Genomic DNA, 24,299 nt, shown 5'->3' with positions numbered 1-24,299 from the left:
GGCTTAAACAGGCAGATATTAATTGGCTTTCTTCACCGTGGGGCTCGATGGATTGACATGGTGGATCATAATCTTAATATTCGATACTTTATAAAATTTATATTTTTGAACCATCCTGTTTTGCTATATTTAGAATTCTGACAAATTACGCGAATGACTGATCTCTTTTATAGTAGTAGGATCATGCGTTCTGAAAGAGTGATGCTCGTTGTAAACACTTAAATTTACTTATGCTTGATGGCCATACTTTAAGGGGGATTTTTGGCATTATTGATGTCTGTTGGCTAGGTTTATATTGTATGACTGATCTGTATTAGTAATGGATGAGATTAGGGCGTTGTTGGCTGCGCTGACTCAGCGTATGGAAAATAACCAGGAGGAAAATAGAGTAGCTCGTGAAGAAAATAGAGTAGCTCACGAGGAAAATAGAAAAGATCATGAGGAAACCACGAACACTTTAACTAGGGTGATGGAAGAAAATAGGAAAACTATAGAACAGATGGAACAACGGATGAACCTTATGGGAACGGTAATCCAAGAAACAAACAAAAAAGCTCAAGAAAAGTCTGGATTAACTTATTGCGAAGTTGGAAGAGACACATTGTCGTATTGATAACATAGTGCTAGAGTGTTGGGAAAATCAAAATAAGACATTGGATAAAATTACACATTTGACTCAACAATTACAAGAGGATAACAAGATTCTCACTGGAAAGTCACCTCACTTCAGAGTGATATAGCCATTGTCAAAGCTAGTATGGACAATGTTAGGGAAGAAGTCAACTCCATAAAAAATAGGTATCTGATGCTAAGGTAGAACAGGCAAAGGAAATAGGCGACATCAGGAACGATCTCAGGAAAATCAGCGAAGATCTCACGGATGTTAAGAGTAATTGTCAGGTGAATAGGATCGAGATTGATGAATTAAATCTCCAATTCGATGATATAAAGAAAATCATGGATGAGGACAAAACAAACATTACAGATAAAGTCGGTACTCTAGCAGAAGATGTTTGAGTGAACAGTCTCAGAGTCAGAGAAATGGCCAATACCATGAAAAAACTGGAAAAGGACCTCAACTTTCTCAAACTTCAAGATAGAAGTACGACAGTCTTAATAAATTCCATCCTAGATCGCCAGAGCCAGATCGAAGAAACGGTCAAAGAACAGGTACATGTAAACATTCGGATGGAACAGGATAACGAAGAGGGTCAACATGGTCCTTTTAACTTAAACCTTTTCAATCCAGAAGTAGCTAGTTCACCAATTGGGAATGTTTCTCAAATTATAAATATTATATGGACGGGAGAGGATAGACCTAGGAAATTTAGCGGCACTCAGGAACAGTCTCCCAAAGGCTTTATTCGTGAGCTGGACGAGTACATGAAAGAAAACAAAATTCCACCCGATCGACAACTCAGAACTGCGGAGAAATTCTTAGATGGAGGAGCTGTGAATTGGTATCACACGTTCCGCTATACTTTTGAGAATTTTGAAGGTTTCAAAAAAGCATTTCTGCAGAAATATTGGAGTTCAGATCATCAACAGATTCTTAGATTAGAATTGTACTCCAGGAAATATAATGTTAATGGACCTACACGCTATGCGGACTACTTCGCCCTACATCTTAGACGGATGAAAGAGTTGGACGCTCCATTATCAGAAACGGATTTAATTAGAGCTCTAGAGAAGCAATTTTCGCTAGAGGTACAACACATTTTGATAGCTGCTAATGTTCAAAATGCAGTTCAAGCTGATGCGATTTTGCGACAGCTGGATAATACTAACGCTCAGCTGGCACAAAGACCTCCGAAGCCACACCATCCGCAAGTGAATGTCGTGGAAATCTCTGGACCAGAAGAGAAGGAAAATGTACCAGGGAGAAGAGGAGCAAATCGACAGTACTCTTACCCTAATCAACAACGCAGGTCTGACCTGAATAGGGAAGAAGAGCGCAGAAGATTACCTCCGCATTATAGGAGAGGGGAAGACTATCGGTACCACCGATACCGAAATGGATCTAGAAGGGACAGAAGAAATCGACCCTACGACCACTCACGACAAAATGGTAATCAAAATCATCGGAACTTCCAAGATACCATGCAAGAACGACACCGAGAAAGAATGAGATACATCGATGAGCTACGGAGAAGCAATCATGAAAAGGACAAGTGGAAACAAGCTATGCAAAATATGGATGTAAATCCGGATTGCGTGAATGTGGAAAGTATAGCATTCCAGGAATATAGAAAGCAAGCTGGATCGAATAATTTAAGTCCATCTGCACCTCCATACGAGCAAGATGAAGGCTCTAAAAAACGTCCCCATCGAACTAAATTCCCAGCGCACCGAAAACAGTAATTTTCACCTAGAAGAATGGACAATCGCACAGGTAGATGCATGGTTTATTAAATCCGAGGATTTAATTGAAGATGCCCATCGATTTCATGCAAAACGATTTCAGGGGTTGCCTATTATCATAGCCAGAGCTGGTGGACTTCGAATCCATTGTCTTGTCGACACAGGCGCAACCATTAGTGAAATTTCAAAATCACTGTTTGAAGAATTGAAAAAGAGAGAGACACTTCCCATTATTCCAGCATCCAACATGAAAATTAAAGGGATCATTAATGATAGGTCAGCTACTTGCAAAGAACAGACCTTCCTTGACTTAACGATTGGCAATACTATATTTTCGCATCCCTTTGTGGTCATGCCCAGAATTAATTTCAGTGTTATCTTAGGATTCGATTTGGTAAAGGAGCACAATGTCATTATTGACATTCACAATAATGAAATCAGGTTCCGTGGAGCAGGCAGTACTGAAAGGATATCCTTTACTGCAGATAACCCTGTTGTGCTGGAGACCATTGAAATGGAAGCCAAGGATTCAGAAGACGTTAATACACAAGTTTTAAACGAAACACATCTGTGGGACAGTGAGAGCGCTGATGAAGATCCGGAAGAAATCCTCGCTGCAATAGAGAAAGTAACGGAAGAAATTGAAGAAGAAAACTTCGACGATCAGTTAAGAAAGAAGAATCCAAGAGACTGACTGTCTCTAAACGGTTTGAGGAGGTATTTGGCAACAAACCAGGAAAAATCCCAAACTATAGGTACGCTTTACGAGTAAATAGTTGGATGCCTTACAAACCGAATCGTACCCTACCCCAGAGAAGCACCACGCCGAAGTCAAGAAAATAATTAATGAAATGGAGGACAATGGTATTATTTCGAAGGCAGTAACACCTTTCGTTAACCCACTGACGGTGGTGCAAAAACCTAATGGTTCCTTAAGGGTGTGTTTGGATGTCAGACAGATCAATGAAAGACTTATTCCAGAATTAGACCAAGTACCATCTATTAAAGATGTGATTAGACAATTTCGAGGCATGTCCTTATTCACTGGTGTAGATTTCACATCTTCGTACCACCACATTTTATTAGAGGAAAAATCCCGTTTGCTAACTGGTTTCTTATTCGACCAGCAAACCTATGTTTTTGGACGTTTGCCCTTTGGTGTTAAAACGTCTGGATCTGCTCTCATTCGGTCACTAGATAAAAACTTAACTGATGAAGTTAAAGAGGTTACGATTCGTTATGTAGACGATGTGTTGCTGGCCTCAAAAGATATGGAAGAACACTTAAATAACTTGAAAAACTGCTGGAAATTTTACAAGTCACCGGATTTAAAATCAGTCTCCAAAAGTCTAACTTCTGCAAGAAGGAGATATTATTCTTGGGACACATCATTGATGGCACAGGCATAAGACCTAGCCCTGTGAAAATTCAGGCGATCCAAAACTTTCCACAACCATCCAAAATTAAACATATCCGACAATTTTTAGTAATGTGTCAGTTCTTTTCTGACCACTGCCCAAACTACACTACTACAGTCGCCCCACTACAGGATTTATTAAAGAAGAACAACCGCTGGTGTTGGAATGACAGGTGCAGTCAAGCTTTTATGACAATTAAACAGATGCTGAAAGACAACATTAAATTAGGATATCCGGACTTCAATTCTAAATTTATTATGCAGACAGGCGCTTCCGCCGGAGGGATTGGAGCAGTTTTGTATCAAGAGGATCCAGTCAACCCAGAACATAGAGTTTATCTTGCCTTCTACAGCCATAAATTGAGGAGTGTCGAGGTTTCTTACAATACCACCGAACTTGAAATATTATCAATTGTATGTGACTTGCACCACTGGAAAAAGATAATTTTCGTTTTCCCAGTTATTTTATGAGCCGACCATAAAGCTCTCATTTTCATGCTTAAAACCACAATGTCAAGTGAACGTGTGTCGCGTTGGGCACTTTTTGTCCAACAGTTTCAAATTGAGCTGGAACATTGTCACGGCAGAGATAATGTTATTGCCGACGTCCTAAGCAGGAACCCTGACGTCAACACCTTTAGGATAAACTATTTGACATTGAGTGATGAAGATCAAGAAGTACTCCGTAAGTTGAGGTATTTATGGCAGTTGCAACGTAGAGATGAGTTTACTAGGAAAATCATCAACTACTTTGAACAACGACTTGTACCCGGCGATGCAAATTATGAACAAGTATATCGTATAGCTTCTCAATACTCTCTAAGGAGTGAAATACTCTACAAGTTTGTGGATCAAGACCGCACGAAACTGAGGATTTTGGTACCGAATAAATTGCAGAAGGGAATTATCTGGCTTACTCACAGGAAGATTGGACACGAGGGAGTAGACAGAACAGTCGCAACCATCCAGGAGGCGTTCCAATGGGAAAAGTTACGCGAAAGTGTAAGGATGACCATTAGGAAATGCGATAGGTGTCAGCGAGTCAAACACAGCTCTCATCTACAGAAACAGTACCCCATCCCGATACTGCCAACCAAACAAAAAGAATTATTCGCTTTAGACCTATTCGGACCCTTGCACCGAGGTGTGAAAGCAACCGTCATGTGGTAGTTACAGTAGATGTTTTCTCAAAATTCGTATCTCTGTTCCCCATTCAAAAGAGTAACACCAAGGCCGTTCTGAGATGAATCACCCAGAAATTTATTCCACTAATGGGTAAACCAGAATTTCTACTGACAGACCACGGTTCCCAATTTACATCGCTTGAGTTCCAAGAGGCTATGGGATGGCTGGACATTAAACACACTTTAAATTCCATGCGATACCCATCTGGAAATTCGGCTGAATGTATAATGTCAGAAATTGCCAAGTTTTGTTGTATCTATTGCAAGGACGCACATTGGAAATGGGTCAGTGTCTTACCCATCATCATGGAATGTGTAAACAACACGCTTCACGAATCCATGAGACAAATTCCAGGAGTCATTCCTCTCAACCAGTACCCAGCGAGACCGTGGGAAAATGTAGTACCATGTTTATCAGACCCGAGACCGACTCCAAAAAGGTGTATCATTCAGACCGCCGAGCACCCACGTAAACAAGCACAACGGCGACTGAAGAGGGTAACGAATACGAGGTTCCGCCAACCACTACAAGAACGAGATTATGTGTTGATCCACAAACCCACACTATCTGAGCCTACTGAACGCATGTATGGAAAATTTGCAGATTTGTACGTCGGTCCTTACAAGATTATTAAAGCCTACAATAACAATGCCTATAAAGTGCAGAGCCTGGACGGTGGGCATGAATTCATGTTTTACTCGGCTAATTTAAAACTGTATTATCTGCCCGAAGCCGAAATTCCAGCACGTGTCAACTCTACCACCCCCATACCCTGCTACCATTACACATCAACACAGTACACGTCATATACGCGCAGATACTTACCTCGCTTACTTCTCTTCGTAAATTGCCGTGGATGGACTGGAACGAGCTAAAACAGCTCGGAGCTGGATCCGTGCGTAGACAAAGGGAAGCGAAAGGACAGAAAGGCATGAACCCGTAACCCCCATGAATAAAAGAATGGATCAATGAAACTGGGGTTTATTATAAACACATAATATTAAAATGAGAACAGAAATATGAGCTGCATTAAAAGTTACTTACATAACTGTAGAAAATTGAAACATCAAGTAGTATCCTGTTCAATGACATAGTAAGTTTCGTGTAATACGCCGACAGTACACACAATCGCACTACACACCTACGTATGACTACATAGAATTTACAAATTCGTTTGAGAAAAATAATGTGACGTGAAACACATCATCGAAGGAATCAGAAAATGGAACCACTAAAGGAATAATACAGTCGCGGTAATACGGGCCGCGCACATATCACAGTTTGCAACCGCGCTCCAAGCGAGCGTCCATTCGATGCCAGCGCGTCCCAACAAAAGCAAAGCACAGCCTCCCAAAAGGAGCAGAAGCGAAGGAGAAGAAGATGTTGCCAGAGTTACAAAAACAAAAACTAATCGCCGACAACGGAGCAAATAACGGCCTAGAAATATAAAATAGCACAATACACATGGCCCAAATCGGCCAACTAAAACGAAAAGTAAAATAAAATAAAGAAAAATTAAAATTGAAATTACGAGATACGGAGAGTACTATAGACCGTACACAAGCAGGCTCGCACACACACACACACACACGCGCGTATGAACAAGAAGAGAGACCCAATATAAAATCGACCCAGATCAAGCCGGAGTGTAAAGGCACGCGGCGTATACTATTGCACAGGATAGCGAAGGATATCATGGGCTCACGAGCATGGTTTGAACACCGCAAATACAATGCTGGACCGCCGCAAAACATAGGCAAGCTGATCCAAATATAATCATACCAATCACAACACTTGTCGACCCACTACACGGGACATCCAAATTGCCTCACGTGGACAAAAATGGATTAAACCTCGTAGCATCAAATCACACAATACACCAATGCTCAGCCAATGATTTCAAATGATGAGTAAACAAAAATGCATGGTCTCAAAACCCACAAACACACACAGGCCCAAACAAACAGATAGGTAAATACCACTCTCCGTTCCCACGCGTGTGCACACAAAGAAAGAAAAAATTAAAAAACACACATAAAATGAAGTAATTAAGAGCCTGCAAAGACAGGTGATAAAAGATTACCGAAATACAATCACACAGAACAGTTTTTGTAACTGGCATGAAAATGAAATAAAATGAATGAATACCTGGGAGCAGCAATCAGGAGTCTCGAAATATATACCTCAATCAAAATAATAACTTCAAGCAGAGAACCGAGCCTTGAAACAAGTAAATCCACGATAATAGCAATTCGCAGATCAAAAAGCACATATTAAATTCCAGTCTGCTTATCACGTTTGATCCGACCATTGTTGGCATCGCGAGCAGACCAGCTTAACACTCGGAGAGCGTGACAAACTGTGTCAAAGAGACTGTGTATAAACACAGATGGCTAGAGCGCCATCTTCAATGAGAAACTGTAAGTTTCACGTCACATTCGAGTAATGTTATCACTAATGGCGACAACGACAGTCAAGGAGAAGTAGGAATAAAGGAAGTGCACCACCAAGGCAGGCTTGTTTCGGCACACAACGTTACTGAGCAAGCAAGCAACGGGAGAATAGAAGAAGGAAGAGCCACATAAATACTGCATGCCTGGCAACTACAGTCATTGTGTAAACGAACAGCTTCAGTTCTCACAGTCATTACAAGGACTCATTCAACAACCTCATCAGTGAGCTACCTAATGGATCTAAGACCAAAATGTCACATAATAAGATGTTTGAGATCGTTAAGTAAAATTTTGTTGGGAATGAAATTTTAAACTAGTCAAGAGGTGGATGCAACATTTTAGGTCTATTGTAATTGGCAGTGAATTTTATGTGACCGGACTGTACGCCATGTGTTCCGCGCAGGGTGTCTGCGGCGGAACCCATAGGGATGACTTTCTTCTTTTTCTTCTTGTATAACCTGTTGAGGGGTGAAAGACGCACCGCAAGAGAAGACAGGAAAAATATTAATACTGCTGAACTCTCTATCCATCAGAAGTATTACATTCAAAATCTTTCGTAATATCACAACTTCAGATTCAACATCTTAATAAACATTCTCCAACAAATGTGCATAAAAGTGGTGATATCACATTTCAGGAAAGCATAAATAATAACAATCAGAAATTAAATTAATTGTGAAATTAATTAACTAATTAATTAACAAGAAATTAGGGGACATATTAATTACAATGTCGAGAAATTCAAGACGTCAATCAAATCACAAGGTATGACGTCAGAGGTCAGAATATAGGTGGTGAACCCGAACTAGATTTTTCTTACTTGCTTATCTGCTGGCTACGCATGTTGTTCAGAAGCTCACTACGCAGGGAGGTCTTTTATAGAACTGGACAACTGATACTTGCACCACGAGGAGAGCAGTGTCATTTCTTGGTGGTTTAAGAGACCATCTACAGTCATAGCAGGCGTCAATAGTGTCTATGAAGAAAGTACGTATCATTACATGTCAATTGTGAAACCACGAGTGGGGAATTTGTACTAACATTTTTGTGAAAGTTTCAGTGCACATCAAGCAGTACCAGTTTGATACCGGCCAAGGCAATGAAGACCTACAGGAAGAAATTCGTGTGCCCTGGAGACATCGCCCAGAGCAGGATGCAGTACTAAAAGATAGGACCAATGCCAACAGTGTCCTAATGCCATGAACCCAGCCTAGAAGGAGACCAGGGTCATCAAGGCATCCGAATTTTTTGTCATGATTTGACATGCGTAGGAGCATCATTCTCTAAGCAAAATCAAATTTAACATTCAAAATAATATTCAATAAAATATGACTTTTATGAAAACAATTTTAGTCAGAATTAATAAGAATTCATTAACATGTACCATCCCATTTGCTTTAATTTTTGGATGTACAGCAAGAGTTAATGTAAAATTTTAAATTTTTAGTGATCATCTCATACAATCATAATTCTTAGAAGGACGGAATTATTTTGTAATAAATCATGTACTATTAATCTGTATTTCGATGGTTCATTATTTACTGATATCTGCCCATCTCCTTGTTCCACACCATTTCTTTATGGAACATGTCAATCCCTTACTGAGCACCCCTGAGGGTGTCTTGTGTCTCTAATGTGTTAGTCATGGCTTAAACGGGCAGAATACACAATTTACTGTTCAGTTAAGAATCTAACAATCAAGAGAAAAATTAAATAAAATTTGTATTTGTACAGTTTGTAACTACAAATATTTGAATGCCAAAGTTGATTTTAAATTAATTAAAAGTTAGGATGTATTTTAATTCCTTATTTTACTTAAGGTTTGCATGAATGAAATAACATAGGATTATACATTGAATTGAATTACAGATAGCTGCATTTTTGTGAAATGGCACTGTACCATGTTCATTACTGTTATGTTTTCTTATTTGTTGATAAATGCTAGTTGCTTTACGTCGCACCGACACAGGCGTCAATAGTGTCAATAGTGGTGACGATGGGACTGGAAAGGCCTAGTAGTGGGAAGGAAACGGCTGTGGCCTTAATTAAGGCACAGCCCCAGCATTTGCCTGGTGTGAAAATGGGAAACCATGGAAAACCATTTTCAGGGCTGCCGATAGTGAGGTTCGAACCTACTATCTCCCGAATACTGGATACTGGCCGCACTTAAACGACTGCAGCTAACAAGCTCGGTTGTTGATAAATGATTTGATATCCATCAAAAACTAAAAGTGAAATGTTGAAATATGTACTGGTAGTTTCCACAAACTGTGATTTATTGTCAGTTTGAACATGGGAGACATATAGGACTTCTTCTCTTAGAACTAATCATAATTGATGTTCCAAGAGATCTCTGAAACCTGTAATTCATTTCCTACAATATCATGTAATATTTACTTTATGGCACACAGACAACATTATCAACAACGCATGCATGTACTCTGCCACAAACATAGTTACAAGAAGACGTACATTTTAACACATTGAGTGCCAAACAAAAAAATTTAAATTTTGCTCTGCAGTCAAAAACTTTCTGGTGTTTCAATAGCAACATTCCACCTTGCATTCAATATGAAAGTAAAAAATTAACATAAAAAATGAGAATAAAGTAACGCATAGTGGAATACTGCTAATGAAACACCAGTGAATAAAGGTAAAGTTTCAGCCCACAGAGCAAAATTTCAACATTTTTGTTTGGTGCTCAATATACAATATCAGTTGTGAGCGAATAGACACCCATATCCTTGAAAATAAATGTTACCATACCTGAATGTATAATTTTGAAGCGTGGTGCGTGAATCATATCAGTTATCCGCCGTGGCCTAGCAGAAAATCCAGCAATAGTCTCTGGTGTCCGCTGTGGCACTCAACGTGTTAAACACTGTAAGAGCAAACTGTCTATTAAGATAAAGTAGTCTTCTTCTTCTTCTTCTTCTTCTTCTTCATCGTCGTCGTCGTCTTCGTTAAGGCATGTTGTCTGTCTCTCCACAACTCTTTTCCTGATTCAATTATTTCTTCTATCTTTCCTCCCCTCTTCCCCAATGCATCCATGCGTATTTTTCGAGACCTTCCTTGTCATGCCTTTGCTGTTGGTTTCTTTGTAAATACTTTTGGAACATGGTCTTCTCCCATTCGCATGATGTGTCCATACCATTTCAGCTGCTGGTTTCCATCTTGTCCTGTAGTTTTGAAACTCCAATCCTCTTTCTAATCTCTTCATTTCTAATTCTATCTACGATAACTCTAAAGAATTTCATTTGACCACCTGTATTCTACTCTCATCTCGCTTTGTTGTCCATGTAACTGCAGCATATGTCAACATCAGTACATAATAGGTCGAGTACAGAACTTATTTGCATTTCCTTGGAACTGGACACAGCATACGCCTCACATTCTCGTAAAAGTAACAGTGAAAATAGTTATAAACATGCTGTAAACAGTTGTGCCTGTTTCTCAGTACCAAGTATACAATTTCTCCTGCTTACAATCCATTTGCACTCAGTGCTATTCATGCTTGTACTTCTGATGACTGAACAAGCAAGAAAAATGCATCCGCACAGATAGCACTCGATGAATGGGGGAGGATGGGGCAGCATCTGGTGGAGAATACATTTCTGTCATTTGGACTTTTCATGCCTGTATTGCTCTTGCTCAAACCAAGCGAGTTGGCCATGCAGTTAGGGGTGTGCAGCTGTGAGCTTTCATTTGGGAGATAGTGGGTTCGAACCCCACTGTCGGCAGTCCTGAAGATCGTTTTCCATGGTTTTCCATTTTCATACCAGTCAAATGCTGGGACTCTACCTTAACTAAGGCCACAGCTGCTTCCTTCCCACTCCTAGCCCTTTCCTGTCCTATTGTTGCCATAAGACCAATCTGTGTTGGTGCGACAAAGCCAATTGTAAAAAAATTGCTCTTCAAACAGTTTAACAGCTGATGATGATGATGATGATGATGATGATGCTTGTCGTTTTAAGGGGCCTAACATCTAGGTCATCGGCCCCTGATGGTACGAAATGAAATGACAAAACAAAAGTTTTAAATCATCCACTGACCAAAAGAAAAAATAAGGATGACATGAAGAATGAATGGATGGACATGAACCCAAAACAATCAGTGGATCCTACCCAAAAACTACCAGAAAGAAACAGCATTACCGACCAAGGGACCATTCTAAAGTACAATCCTGATGATGATGATGATGATGATGATGACGCTTGTTTTCTAAAGGTGTCCAAAATCCAGGTCAACGGCCCCTCATAATGGTACACGTCACTAGTAAACTAGAACCATGGTATTTGTCATGTTGGGGTACTAATCAAAAGCAGTGAAGACTCACAGTGTTCCACACATAATGGCACTACTCATAAGTATTGTACGTTGTACAGGTAACGCAGACCTATGATGTTTCTCACACAATGGCGCCGCTCATAGCCAACGCAAACAGATGAGGTTCCTAACCTAGGTGTACTAGTCACGGGTGCCGGTATTCCTGTGGTGTTCTTCACATAGTTGGTACTAATCACAGGCAACGCAGATCCACAGTGTCGCTCATATAGTGGTACAACTCACAGGAAACGCCCAGATCCGCGGTGTTGCTCACATGGGTACGACTCACGGGTATTGGAAACTCACAGGCGAACCAACTCACTGCTGCTACTAATCACAAACCTGTTTTGTACCTAATATAGTGGTACTACTCGCAAGTACAGGCAACCCATGGTGTTCCCCGCGTGATGGTACGAATCAAAAGTAGTTTCATGGTTCTAATTCAATCATCCCTTGGTCACCCCTTTTAGTCGCTTCTCACAACAGACAGGGGATACAGTGGGTGTATTTTACGTCTGCATCCCCCACCCACAGGGGGTAGAGAGAGAGAGAAAAGAAGAAAGAAGGGATCCGTCACTTCGAAAAATGAAGTAACAGACGAAGAAAGGCAAGGGTCACGAAGGGTGTGAAAATGAAAGACTCCCTAGGCCTCGAATGCTCTAATACCGTCGGGGTGGGAAAAGAACAAGAGTTAACCAAGGGAGGTTGGACAGGATAGAGGAAAGTGAGGAGCCTGGCACAAGTAAGTGGAAGCAATGGCAAGAGTAAGCTAAGGGCTCCGTGGTCGCCAATCCACACTTCCAAGTTGAGAGCCCCTTGGGCCCGTTTTAGTCGCTTCTTACGACAGGCAGGGGATACCGCGGGTGTATTCTACATGTGCGTCCCCCACCCACAGGGAGTAGTGTGTTTGGTCCGCGAGAGGTATTTTATTTCCCTCAAGTCCGCCGGCAAGCCGGTTAGGACCCCCCTATCCGCCACCCGGGATGCACTACGTGGGAGTATCACCTCTCCCTCTATTAAGCCAGCGTAGCAGGTTCGTGGCAGTTTAACAGCAATAAAGGTGGTTTGGTGCCAAAGCAAGTGATCGTGTGTCCCAGGTTTGACAGTTGATATTTGTGACCTTCATGGTTTGTTTTAACTGACAATGCTGCCACCTTTATTGGTAATATCTGGAATTCTGCGATGTTCTCAAAAAGCTGAAACCCTGAAAGGAACCCGGACCAGATAACATTCCCATGGAATTGATTCAGTCAAAGCCTGCCAATAAAGACAATGCTCTTACACTAATCCTTTTAATATAGAGAACTCAGCAAGCCCCTGGTGATCTTAAGAAAGCCACTACTGGTACCATATTTTTAAAGAAAGGTGATTGTAGCGTATTTGACAACTATCATGCTATATCCCTGCTCACCATAGCTGGTAAGCGTTTTGCAAGAATGCTGTTTAATCATCTCCAGGTAATCTGTGAGAAGATTCTTCTCGAGTCTCATGCCTCTAGAAGTACAAACATGTCCTTGCTCCCGTGTTTGCTTTACGAGGTGAGCTGCTACTTGTTGCTATGCTGCCGGTTACGTAATGACCATACTATCCATTTGCTTTGATTCAGACTAGTGGAATGTTATTTTAATTTGTGGATAAATTTGGTAACCAGCTGAAACTGAAAAATTTGATGGTTATAATGGCTAGCATGGTCGGACAGGATTAAGAGGAGAAATTTCCGATTTATGTGAAAGGTACAGAAATATAGCAGAATTAAGAAAAGGAGTAATTTCAAGAAGAGAGCAGAAAATAATTTAAATTCAACATACAGTGACTTAAGAGGTGTTATTTATTTTATGAATTGAATTTTTTTTTTTTTTTTTTTTTTAAGTGTTTTACTAAATGACAAAGTAAATGTAAATTTAGACACAAAGAAACATTTTATGTTTTTTTAGATGTAAATAAGGATAGTTCCAAGAGCAGAGCAGATTTTAAATTTTTAGCATATAGTGACTAATTTAATAGGTTTTATTCATTTTATGATTTGAAATGTTCTTTTTTAAAGTTTGTAATAAATGAAATAGTAAGTAAGTAAAAGTTGAAACACAAAGAAATATTATAACAATTTCAAGATTTATATATAACTGTTTTGTTGATAACTAAATCTGTACAAATGTATCAAGTCCAAAGATTTACTTTTGATGTTTTTGGCACCGCTGCAGAAGAGAGTAGTTAGCTCTCGAAACAGGTATGGTAATTAAGTATAATAAAATATGTAAAGTATTGACAAGGCTTAGTAGGCATCAGTTTTTGTAAAAGAGGCCAAGTCTCTTTCATACCACACTGACACTGCCTGAGCCTCCAAGTAGCCTGTCCAGTGGCCACCACTACATGCACCAGTCATGCATCGTGGTACAATTGATGAGCCAAAATTGGCACACTGGGATGAAACACTGAAAAATGTATAATTTACTGTAATGGACCAATTATAATGGAATTATGCCTCTTGTCTAAATAATGCATCTCAGAAGAGGATGAGGAAAATAGATTCCATGCTTGGTATCCAACCAGGTTTTCAGGAATGAAGACCTAACAGGTTTACAAGCAGCCATAATTTCTTTGAAGCATTGTGATTGGTTAAAGACAGCAACAGGGATGATGATGATGATGATGATGATAACATACTAGAGGAATTTCAAGTCGACAGGAAAACCAGGGAATTGATTAAACAAACTCTGACCAACACAACATCAAAAATCAAGTTCTTGGGAGAAATTTCTGAACCGTTCGAAATCAGAACTGGTGTCCGACAGGGAGATGGACTATCCCCACTACTATTCAATTTAGTTTTGGAAAAAGTGATTCGTGAATGGAGAAAAGAAACTAAAGGTATAAACATTGGCAGACTTCTTAAAGACAAAATTCACCTTGATTGCTTAGCTTTCGCAGATGACCTTGCGATCCTTTTGAACAACAGACAAGAAGCAATCCACTCCATAGAAAAATTGCATGAAATAGCCGCAAAAACCAGACTTCAAATTTCATTTGAAAAGATGCAGTTCATGGAAGGAACTAAATCAAGATTCGACAATCAAACATTAATCACCAAATGTGGAATAATTTCCCAAGTAGACAAATTCAAGTATCTAGGTGAAATTATTCAGCCAGCAGGGTTAAATCAGGAAGCTAACAAAGAAAGAACTGCTAAACTGCAAAGGGCTTACAAAATCACATGGAAGAAATACAACAAAAGATGTATATCAAAAAATGCAAAATTACGACACTACAATACAGTCATCAAACCAGAGGCACTTTATACATCTGAAACACTGATCATTGGCGGCAGGTCACTAATGAAAAGCATTGAGAAACAAGAGAGGAAAATTCTCAGAAAAATCCTAGGACCAAAGTTTGAAAATGGAATTTGGATGAAAAAGAAACCACACCAAATTTTTCAATTCACAGAAAAAATCACAGATACCATCAGAAAGAGATGACTAAAATTCTACGGACACCTACACAGAATGGATAACAACAGGCTGACAAAGAAAATTCTAAATCTAGCTCTAACCCTGAAAATCCGCAATAATTGGTTAGCAGAAATTCATGAAGATCTACAAGAAATGGGTATTGAGGACGAAACCATTCAAGATAGAATGAAATTTAGAAGCTTAGTAAACAAACATAAATTTGCAGAGAAACCAACAAGAAAATATACAGGCTGGACAGAAACACGCAGAAAGGAACACAGTGAAAAAATGAAGAGATATTGGGAAGAAAAGAAGAAGAAACATTGTGCAAAATAAGTTCAAACGCGCTCCACAGTTGGGCATAACGAATCAAAAAAAATAATAATAATAAATTTAATCTGATGCCATCTGGCTGCTTGCTTATCAAATTCAAAGTTCCATTTAACTCTAGGCCTGATACATGGCAGAGTAAAGCAAATCTCTCTTAGGCATCTATGGCTGAGTTTTAATTAATTTTGTTGGTAAACAATAAATGTGTCACCAGAGATCTTTTACATGCCAACATCATACAACATGGAGTGTCAAACAGACTTCTTTTCCGCCCTTCAGGAATTTGACTACCTTTGCCAGGTTTGAACCCACTATCTTGGGACCCGGAAGCCGACACTTTGCCACTGTTCAAGCTTAATTCCTCTGTAGCTAATGCTTGGGATAAGTGAAAGTTCCTATAAAGAGGAGTAATCATCATCATCATCATCATCATCATCATTAGTTTTCCACTCTAGTTGCCCGGGTGTGGTTTACGAGCACTCTCCACTTCTGTCTGTCCATGTACCACTCTTCTCTCAAGACGACATCCCAGCTGACTCCTCTTCTTCCTATGTCCTCTTTCACTTGGTCCAGCCATCTCTTCCTACCGGTCGTTTTCCGGCCTTGACTGTGTGTAGCCATTGTTTTGCTGTCCTTCCATTGTCAAATAATAAAATATTATAAATACAACATTTACATCTTTGTGTCAATTCTTTGTTACGAAAAAAAATCGTAGTCTATACATGGTCATATCGTGATGTCAACAGTCATATAAAACTGCAAGCTTGCTTTCCATTTCCTAAAAGTTATCACATTAGTGTGGGAAAGACTAGATAAGGAGAGTAAACTTTTTAAAGCGAGAGTTCCTAGAGTTAGCAAAGATGAAGACAGCAGCAGTATTACTTCTGATTACAAGGTTATAACACTAATTAATAGAGGGAGGCCTGGTGTGGGTCTTTCGAGTTGATGGCGAATCAGCAACCTACACATCTATGAGGATGGGGCCCAGCTAAGATGAATTCTAATGATGAAGATGGCACACACACACTCAGCCCCCAACCCATCGGAATTAATCAATGAAGGTTAAAATCCCCAGCCTGGCCAGGAATCAAACCCAGAACTCCCTGGACCAAAGGTTAGCATGGTAACCATTTAGCCCTGGAGCTGGACGATAACACTAATGAAGAAAATAGATAGTCTTTTTCCCTAATTAAAACATTTCCCCTAAGTGTGGCCAGTATCCAGTATTCGGGAGATAGTAGGTTCGAACCCCACTGTCGGCAGCCCTGAAAATGGTTTTCCGTGGTTTCCCATTTTCACACCAGGCAAATGCTGGGGCTGTACCTTAATTAAGGCCACGGCCGCTTCCTTCCCACACCTAGCCCTTTCCTGTCCCATCGTCGCCGTAAGACCTATCTGTGTCGGTGCGACGTAAAACAACTAGCAAAAAAAAAAAAAAAGAACATTTCCCTGACTTTTTTCTCGTTTGCAATCTATTACCTCACTCTCATTTTGGTGCCACCATCAGTTTTTGCAGTTATAACCGCATAACCTTTGATGGTGCTATTTGAGGATCCAACAAACCTTTGGCCTAATGACTTAACTGGTGTCTGTTAAATAAAACTGTATGATATCTCTTTTAGAATATGTTCTTGGCAATCATCAATGACACGTACTCAGAAGTGAAATCTGAGCAATTTGTGGAAGGAGAAGAATTTGAGATCGTAGATTTCCTCAGAATAGGCCGTAAAAACCTCCTGAACAAGCTGAGGTGCAGAAGAATGCCAAAGCAAGAAAAGGAGGTTCTCACCGCCGAAGATATCCGCGATGCATTAAGGAAGTAAGTATATTATTTAGTCATGTCCATATTTGCTGTTCAGTTTGGCTTTATAAATGGATATCAGCTGTGACTGGTGATAAGGTAGCATAGTAGAACAATGACTGGACATTTTCCATTGTATAAGAAATTAATGTAATGTTGGACAACATTTAGTCTGGCCTTAAATACTATTACATATTATAATAACAATATATGGAGTACAGAATGGAAAAACAAAACACAGTTTTAAGGTATGAAAGAACATGTATTTGTTTAAACTGATAGTGTCACAGCCTGTATTATCAAAACTTTGCTCTTCATCCCCAGAAGAGAAACTCAACCAACCATGCTACTACTGTTCTAGCAATAACAGTCAGTACTTGCAAATTACTGGACTGTTGCCATATTAATTAAATGACACTCTTATTTGTCACCAGATGGCTCGCTATATGCTACTGTATTCCAATTAGGAATTGATGTCACCAAATTTGCTCCAGTCAGGTGTTTCATGTTTACATATCCCTGAGTTTCAGATTGGACAATGAAAGGTGATCAGACAAACCAAAGCCAGGGGAGGGGTACATATGGGAGCAATATAAATGAAAAATAAAATCAAGTGCAATGGAAGAAAGATAAAGACACAGGAATAGAATCCAAAGGAAGATGAAGAGAGAAAAGTCAAAACCAGTTTGGGGAGGGGGCAATAATACAAAGAAAGTTAGAGATGAGAGTAAAAAGAAGAAGGAAATACCTGGTGCATATAGATAATGAACACACAGAACACTGAGCCATCTAGTAACGAGGAGAGTACAAGTCACATAATTTCAAAGTTCAGTCATAGTGGTGATCAGATATGTTTCTCTTCTGAGGAGATGGAACAAAGTTTTCACAAAACAAAGAATTGGTACACTTTACTTCTTTTTTGTTTTTGTTTCTACCAAGTTGCTTTATGTCGCACCGACACAAATAGGTTTTATGGCGTTGAGGGGATAGGAAAGGGCTAGGAGTGGGAAGGAAGTGGCCATGGCCTTAATTAAGGTACAGCCCCAGCATTTCCTTGGTGTGAAAATAATTTTTTTATTATTGAAAAATACATTGCAATTGCCCCAGTGGCAATGGTCACTTACAGTAGGGTGATAATACAGGTTCTTTTTGTTAGCACAATCCGTGTGTCAGGGAAACATGCACGGAAGGCGATAGTGCGGCCGGGTGACTCATTTGCCAAGAGATATATTGCTTCAAGACTGGCTAAGATGATCTAATACAGTATGGTGGCGATAACCATTGCTTAACAGCAATAGTTTAGTTTAACGTCTGTGGTATTGGTAGCGTGTTCAATGTGTTCGCTTTAAAATAGCGTAGTTTCTGTAGAAGTAATCGTGTGTTTAACGAGTGATGTATACAGTAGAACAGCGTGTAATCATTGTGTTGTGCTATGCGAAGCATTCTTCTTATACAGGATGCCGCTTTTGAATCATTTACAAATTTCCTGGCATCCTCCCTCCCCATAGGAGTATGATACATAAATTAGTAAAGAAGTCCTGCACCACCGGGTCCATTCTTAACAAGAAATCATGCTGGATACAAACCATTTTAACAGAAGAAAAGCTTGACAAAATAGGAGCTCTCTTGGAAAGACCCACCTTATTATAATAGAGAAATAAAGAGACTAAGAAGGAGGTGCAGACTGGAAAGAAATAGAGTTAGAAATGGCTGTGAAAGTAAGGAGAAATTGAAGGAACTTACTAGAAAATTGAATCTAGCAAAGAAGGCAGCTAAGGATAACAAGCATAATTGGCAGTCATATGAATTTTAGTGAAAAATGGAAGGGTATGTATAGGTATTTTAAGGCAGAAACAGGTTCCAAGAAGGACATTCCAGGAATAATTAATGAACAAGGGGAGTGTGTATGTGAGGATCTTCAAAAGGCAGAAGTATTCAGTCAGCAGTATGTAAAGATTGTTGGTTACAAGGATAATGTCGAGATAGAGGAGGAGAATAAGGCCAAAGAAGTAATAAAATTTACATATGATAACAATAACATTTACAATAAGATACAAAAGTTGAAAACTAGAAAAGCAGCTGGAATTTATCAGATTTCTGGGGATATACTAAAGACAATGGGTTGGGATATAATACCATATCTGAAGTACTTATTTGATTATTGTTTGGTTGGAGGAGCTATACCAGATGAATGGAGAGTTACTATAGTAGCCCCTATGTATAAAGGAAAAGGTGATAGACATAAAGCTGAAAATTACAGGCCAGTAAGTTTGACATGCATTGTATGTAAGCTTTGGGAAGGCATTCTTTCTGATTATATTAGACATGTTTGTGAAATTAATAACTGGTTCGATAGAAGGCAATTCGGTTTTAGGAAACGTTATTCCACTGAAGCTCAACTTGTAAGATTCCAGCAAGATATAGCAGATATCTTGGATTCTGGAGGTCAAATGGACTGTATCGCGATTGACCTGTCTAAAGCATTTGATAGGGTAGATCATGGGAGACTACTGGCAAAAATGAGTGCAATTGGACTAGACAAAAGAGTGACTGAATGGGTTGCTATATTTCTAGAAAATAGATCTCAGAGAATTAGAGTAGGTGAAGCTTTACCTGACCCTGTAATAATTAAGAGAGGAATTCCTCAAGGCAGTATTATCGGACCTTTATGTTTTCTTATATATATATAAATGATATGAGTAAAGGAGTGGAATCGGAGGTAAGGCTTTTTGCGGATGATGTTATTCTCTATAGAGTGATAAATAAATTACAAGATTGTGAGCAACTGCAACGTGACCTCGAAAATGTTGTGAGATGGACAGCAGGCAATGGTACGTTGATAAACGGGGTTAAAAGTCAGGTTGTAAGTTTCACAAATAGGAAAAGTCCTCTCAGTTTTAATTACTGCATTGATGGGGTGAAAGTTCCTTTCGGGGATCATTGTAAGTATCTAGGTGTTAATATAAGGAAAGATCTTCATTGGGGTAGTCACATAAATGGGATTGTAAATAAAGGGTACAGATCTCTGCACATGGTTATGACGGTGTTTAGGGGTTGTAGTAAGGATGTAAAGGAGAGTGCAATATAAGTCTCTGGTAAGACCCCAACTAGAGTATGGTTCCAGTGTATGGGACCCTCACCAGGATTACCTGTTTCAAGAACTGGAAAAAATCCAAAGAAAAGCAGCTCGATTTGTTCTGGGTGATTTCCGACAAAAGAGTAGCGTTACAAAAATGTTGCAATGTTTGGGTTGGGAAGAATTGAGAGAAAGAAGATGAGCTGCTCGACTAAGTGGGTTGTGATGTAGATGTTGATTCCCATAGGGAACCTAAAATATTTGTCCTGAATGAGTAAATTTATAATACCAATATAATGGTCCGTTATTGGACATTATAAATTATCCAGCTAACTCATTCTTAGTTGCCTGCGTTTCGTGCACACGAGGGCGAAACGCAGGCAACCAAGAATGAGTTAGCTGGATAATTTATAATGTCCAATAACGGACCATTATATTGGTATTATAAATTTACTCATTCAGGACAAATATTTTAGGTTTCCTATGGGAATCAACATCTACATCATTTGATGGCCAGGCAGGCATCTATTTTTGGAAATTGAGACATAGCTCTCACAGTGCATTGGCACTGCTGGTGGCTTCAAATAACCTATGCAGTGGCCTCCACGGTATGCACTAGCCTTGCGTCTTGGGTGGTGTGCTAAGTCCCAACTGACGAGCCTAACTTAGCACACGAGGGCGAAACGCAGGCAACCAAGAATGAGTTAGCTGGATAATTTATAATGTCCAATAACGGACCATTATATTGGTATTATAAGTGGGTTGTTCCGAGCTGTCAGCGGAGAGATGGCGTGGAATGACATTAGTAGACGAATAAGTTTGAATGGCGTTTATAAAAGTAGGAAAGATCACAGTATGAAGATAAAGTTGAAATTCAAGAGGACAAACTGGGGCAAATATTCATTTATAGGAAGGGGAGTTAGGGATTGGAATAACTTACCAAGGGAGATGTTCAATAAATTTCCAATTTCTTTGAAATCATTTAGGAAAAGGCTAGGAAAGCAACAGATAGGGAATCTGCCACCTGGGCGACTGTCCTAAATGCAGATCAGGATTGATTGATTGATTGATTGATTGATTGATTGATTGATTGATTGATTGATTGATTGATTGATTGATTGATTGATTGATTGATTGATTGATTGATTGATTGGATTGATTGATTGATTGATTGATTGATTGATTGACTGAACTCCAACAAAATCCCTGTCGCGTCTTGCTGTACAAGCTAATGTGTCATTATCTTCTGCCCACAAAGCAACAAAACTGTTAAAAGCAAAACCATACAAACCCACCCCTGTCCAATATTTAAGAGGACCTGACAGTTTCGCTAGGGTTCGGTATTGTAACTGGTTGCTTCAGTCAGTTCACTTCGGGTATGTTGACCCAGAACTGTTATTTTATAGTGATGAAGCATGGCTACACTTAAGTCGCTATGTGAATAGTCAAAACAATCGCTACTGGTGTGCAGAAAATCCCCAATAGCTGCATGTGCGTCCACTTCATGATGTAAAGATAGGAGTTTGGTGCGCAATAAGCACTCGCTGAATTATAGGGCCTATATTTTTCTGTGAAACAATAAATGCTGATCGATATATAGACCTCATTCTCAGACCATTCTTACAAGAGCTGACGGCAAAAGAAAGAAATAATGGTTACTTTATGCAAGGTAATGCAACGGCACACACTGCTAATTGGTCTATGGAGGTAATACCAATATAATGGTCCATTATTGGACATTATAAATTTTCCAGCTAACTCATTCTTGGTTGCCTGCGTTTCACCCTCGTGTGCTAAGTTGGGCTCATCAGTTGGTACTTAGCACAACCAAGAATGAGTTAGCTGGAAAATTTATAATGTCCAATAACGGACCATTATATTGGTATTATAAATTTACTCATTCAGGACAAATATTTCATGTTCCCTATGGGAATCAACATCTATGTCACCTATGGAGATAATACGGGAAGTTTTCGAAGATCATGTGATTAATTATCCCCCTAGATCTCCTGATTTAAATCCCTGTGATTATTACCTGTGGTGGATGCTGAAGGCAAAAGTGTATGTGAACAACCCTCACACAAGAGAACATTACATAAGTTATTTCGAACATCACACGGGCTGAGATTCGCCGAGGTGTCAGGCATGTTTGACAGCTGAGCGACAACATTTTGAACATCAAATGTAATGCCAGGCAGGTTTTAGACTAATAGTTTCACTAGAAATGGATTTCTATAAGTGGGAATTGCTGCAAGTAGTGGGGAGGAAAAGCGTGCGTTATACTGGCTAGTGATGGAGTGCCATTGTGCCAGCTGTGCCGTGCTCCGAGTGGTGCTGCGGAGCGAGCTAAAAAAAAAAAAGACCCTGTAGGATAAAGTTTAAACATAATTACCCAACAAAAACAACAACAAAAGTACAACAAGCAATTTCATGGAAAGAAAATATTACTAGTTTAACATTCTTAAGTATATCCAGTGCTTAACATTACAAGTGATAACAAAGTAAAGTTAAAACATAACTACACAACAATACCACTACAACAACAAGAGTACAACAAGCAATTCAATGGAAAGAAAATATTACAAGAAATACGACTAGTTTAACATTCTAAGTCCAGCATCATGATGTAAAATTTCATACACAACTTAAGTATTTCCAGTGCTTAACACTACAGCTTACAATACTATAGGTTGATCTTACTACTAGCTTAACATTACAATGCTGATAAAGTGAAGTAAAAAACATAATTACCCAACAACAACAACAAGCAAATCCATGGAAAGAAAATATTACAAGATATACTACTAGTTTAACATTTTAAATCCAGTATCATCATACACAAATTCACACAGAACTTAAGTATTTCCAGGTCTTAACACTACAGCTTACAATACTATAGGTTGATCTTACTACTAGCTTAACATTACAAGTGATAATAAAGTAAAGTTAAAAACATAGGTAAATACCCAACAACAACTACTACTACAAAATGCGCACCTCTAACTGCACGGCCAACTTGCTCGGTAGTTTACTTCATTCACATGGCAAAAAACCAAAGGATTATTATGTCTAACCTGTATTTATACCAGGAATTGTATATATACTATTCAAAATGTTTGTAGTTTTCCTGAATACAGGACTTAATGTTACTGGTCACTCATTGCATCATACACGATGTTCATGGGAAAATTGACTACAGCCATCTGCAAGGTTCTCTTAGGGTAGCAATATTAGGATGTCTCTTCTTAAAGACCATATCATCAAGCTGTGACCACAATTTGTAATTCAAAGGTTCTGCCAGATGGTCCACCACTAACAGAAATGAAGTCAGGTACATTTGCTTGCAACCAGCCTTGAGTGGTCTTGACCTTGTATGCAGAAGCAGAGTCCTGTTAAAACTCCAATCCTGCCCCATGAATAAGTTTGATTTAATGGTTCTGAATTTTGATACACTTTAGTGGATGTTTGTCCAAAATGCCATCATTAGAAAACTCCCCACCAAACTGTCAGTAAGTAAACTCATGTTCTCATCCCAAGGTGGTGCAGCTCTTTTCAGGCACACTCCCAGCTTCATGTACCATTTCAACTACATACCAGCCCTCCTGCCCTTGAACCTGGGCCCCCCAAGGATGGCAGGTAATAACACTAGCTGTTACGTGGACACCAAACTGTCAGTGATGCCAGATTATGAGCTCCCTGAATTTTTGGAGCCATCTGACGAGCTGTGACTGCATCTGGGGTTGGACACTACCATTTTAATGGTTCAAATGATCTTCAATTGTGAAAACTTTCTCATCAAAAACAGAGAATTTTCTAAAGATCATTTTGCTTGTACTGCTCAATCAGGGCTCAGCATTTGACCCCCTTCTGTTTCTTCGATTGTGTTGTTAAGAAGTGCCCT

The 24,299-nt window shown here is 39.4% G+C and overlaps 1 protein-coding gene across 1 annotated transcript in view; it reads left to right on the top strand.

Annotated features, from left to right (window-relative positions):
- LOC136879283 (polycystin-2-like protein 1) overlaps window positions 1–24,299 on the top strand; it is a 163,037-nt gene that overhangs the window by 125,487 nt on the left and 13,251 nt on the right. The window contains exon 8 of the mRNA XM_068229043.1: window positions 17,144–17,340. Coding sequence (XP_068085144.1) covers window positions 17,144–17,340 — 197 coding nt within the window. The remainder of the gene's footprint in view (window positions 1–17,143; window positions 17,341–24,299) is intronic.

This window comes from Anabrus simplex, chromosome 8, assembly GCF_040414725.1.
Source record: "Anabrus simplex isolate iqAnaSimp1 chromosome 8, ASM4041472v1, whole genome shotgun sequence".
Lineage (NCBI taxonomy): Eukaryota > Metazoa > Arthropoda > Insecta > Orthoptera > Tettigoniidae > Anabrus > Anabrus simplex.
Note: the sequence above shows the minus strand (reverse complement) of the source record. Positions and strands in the feature narration are given on the sequence as shown.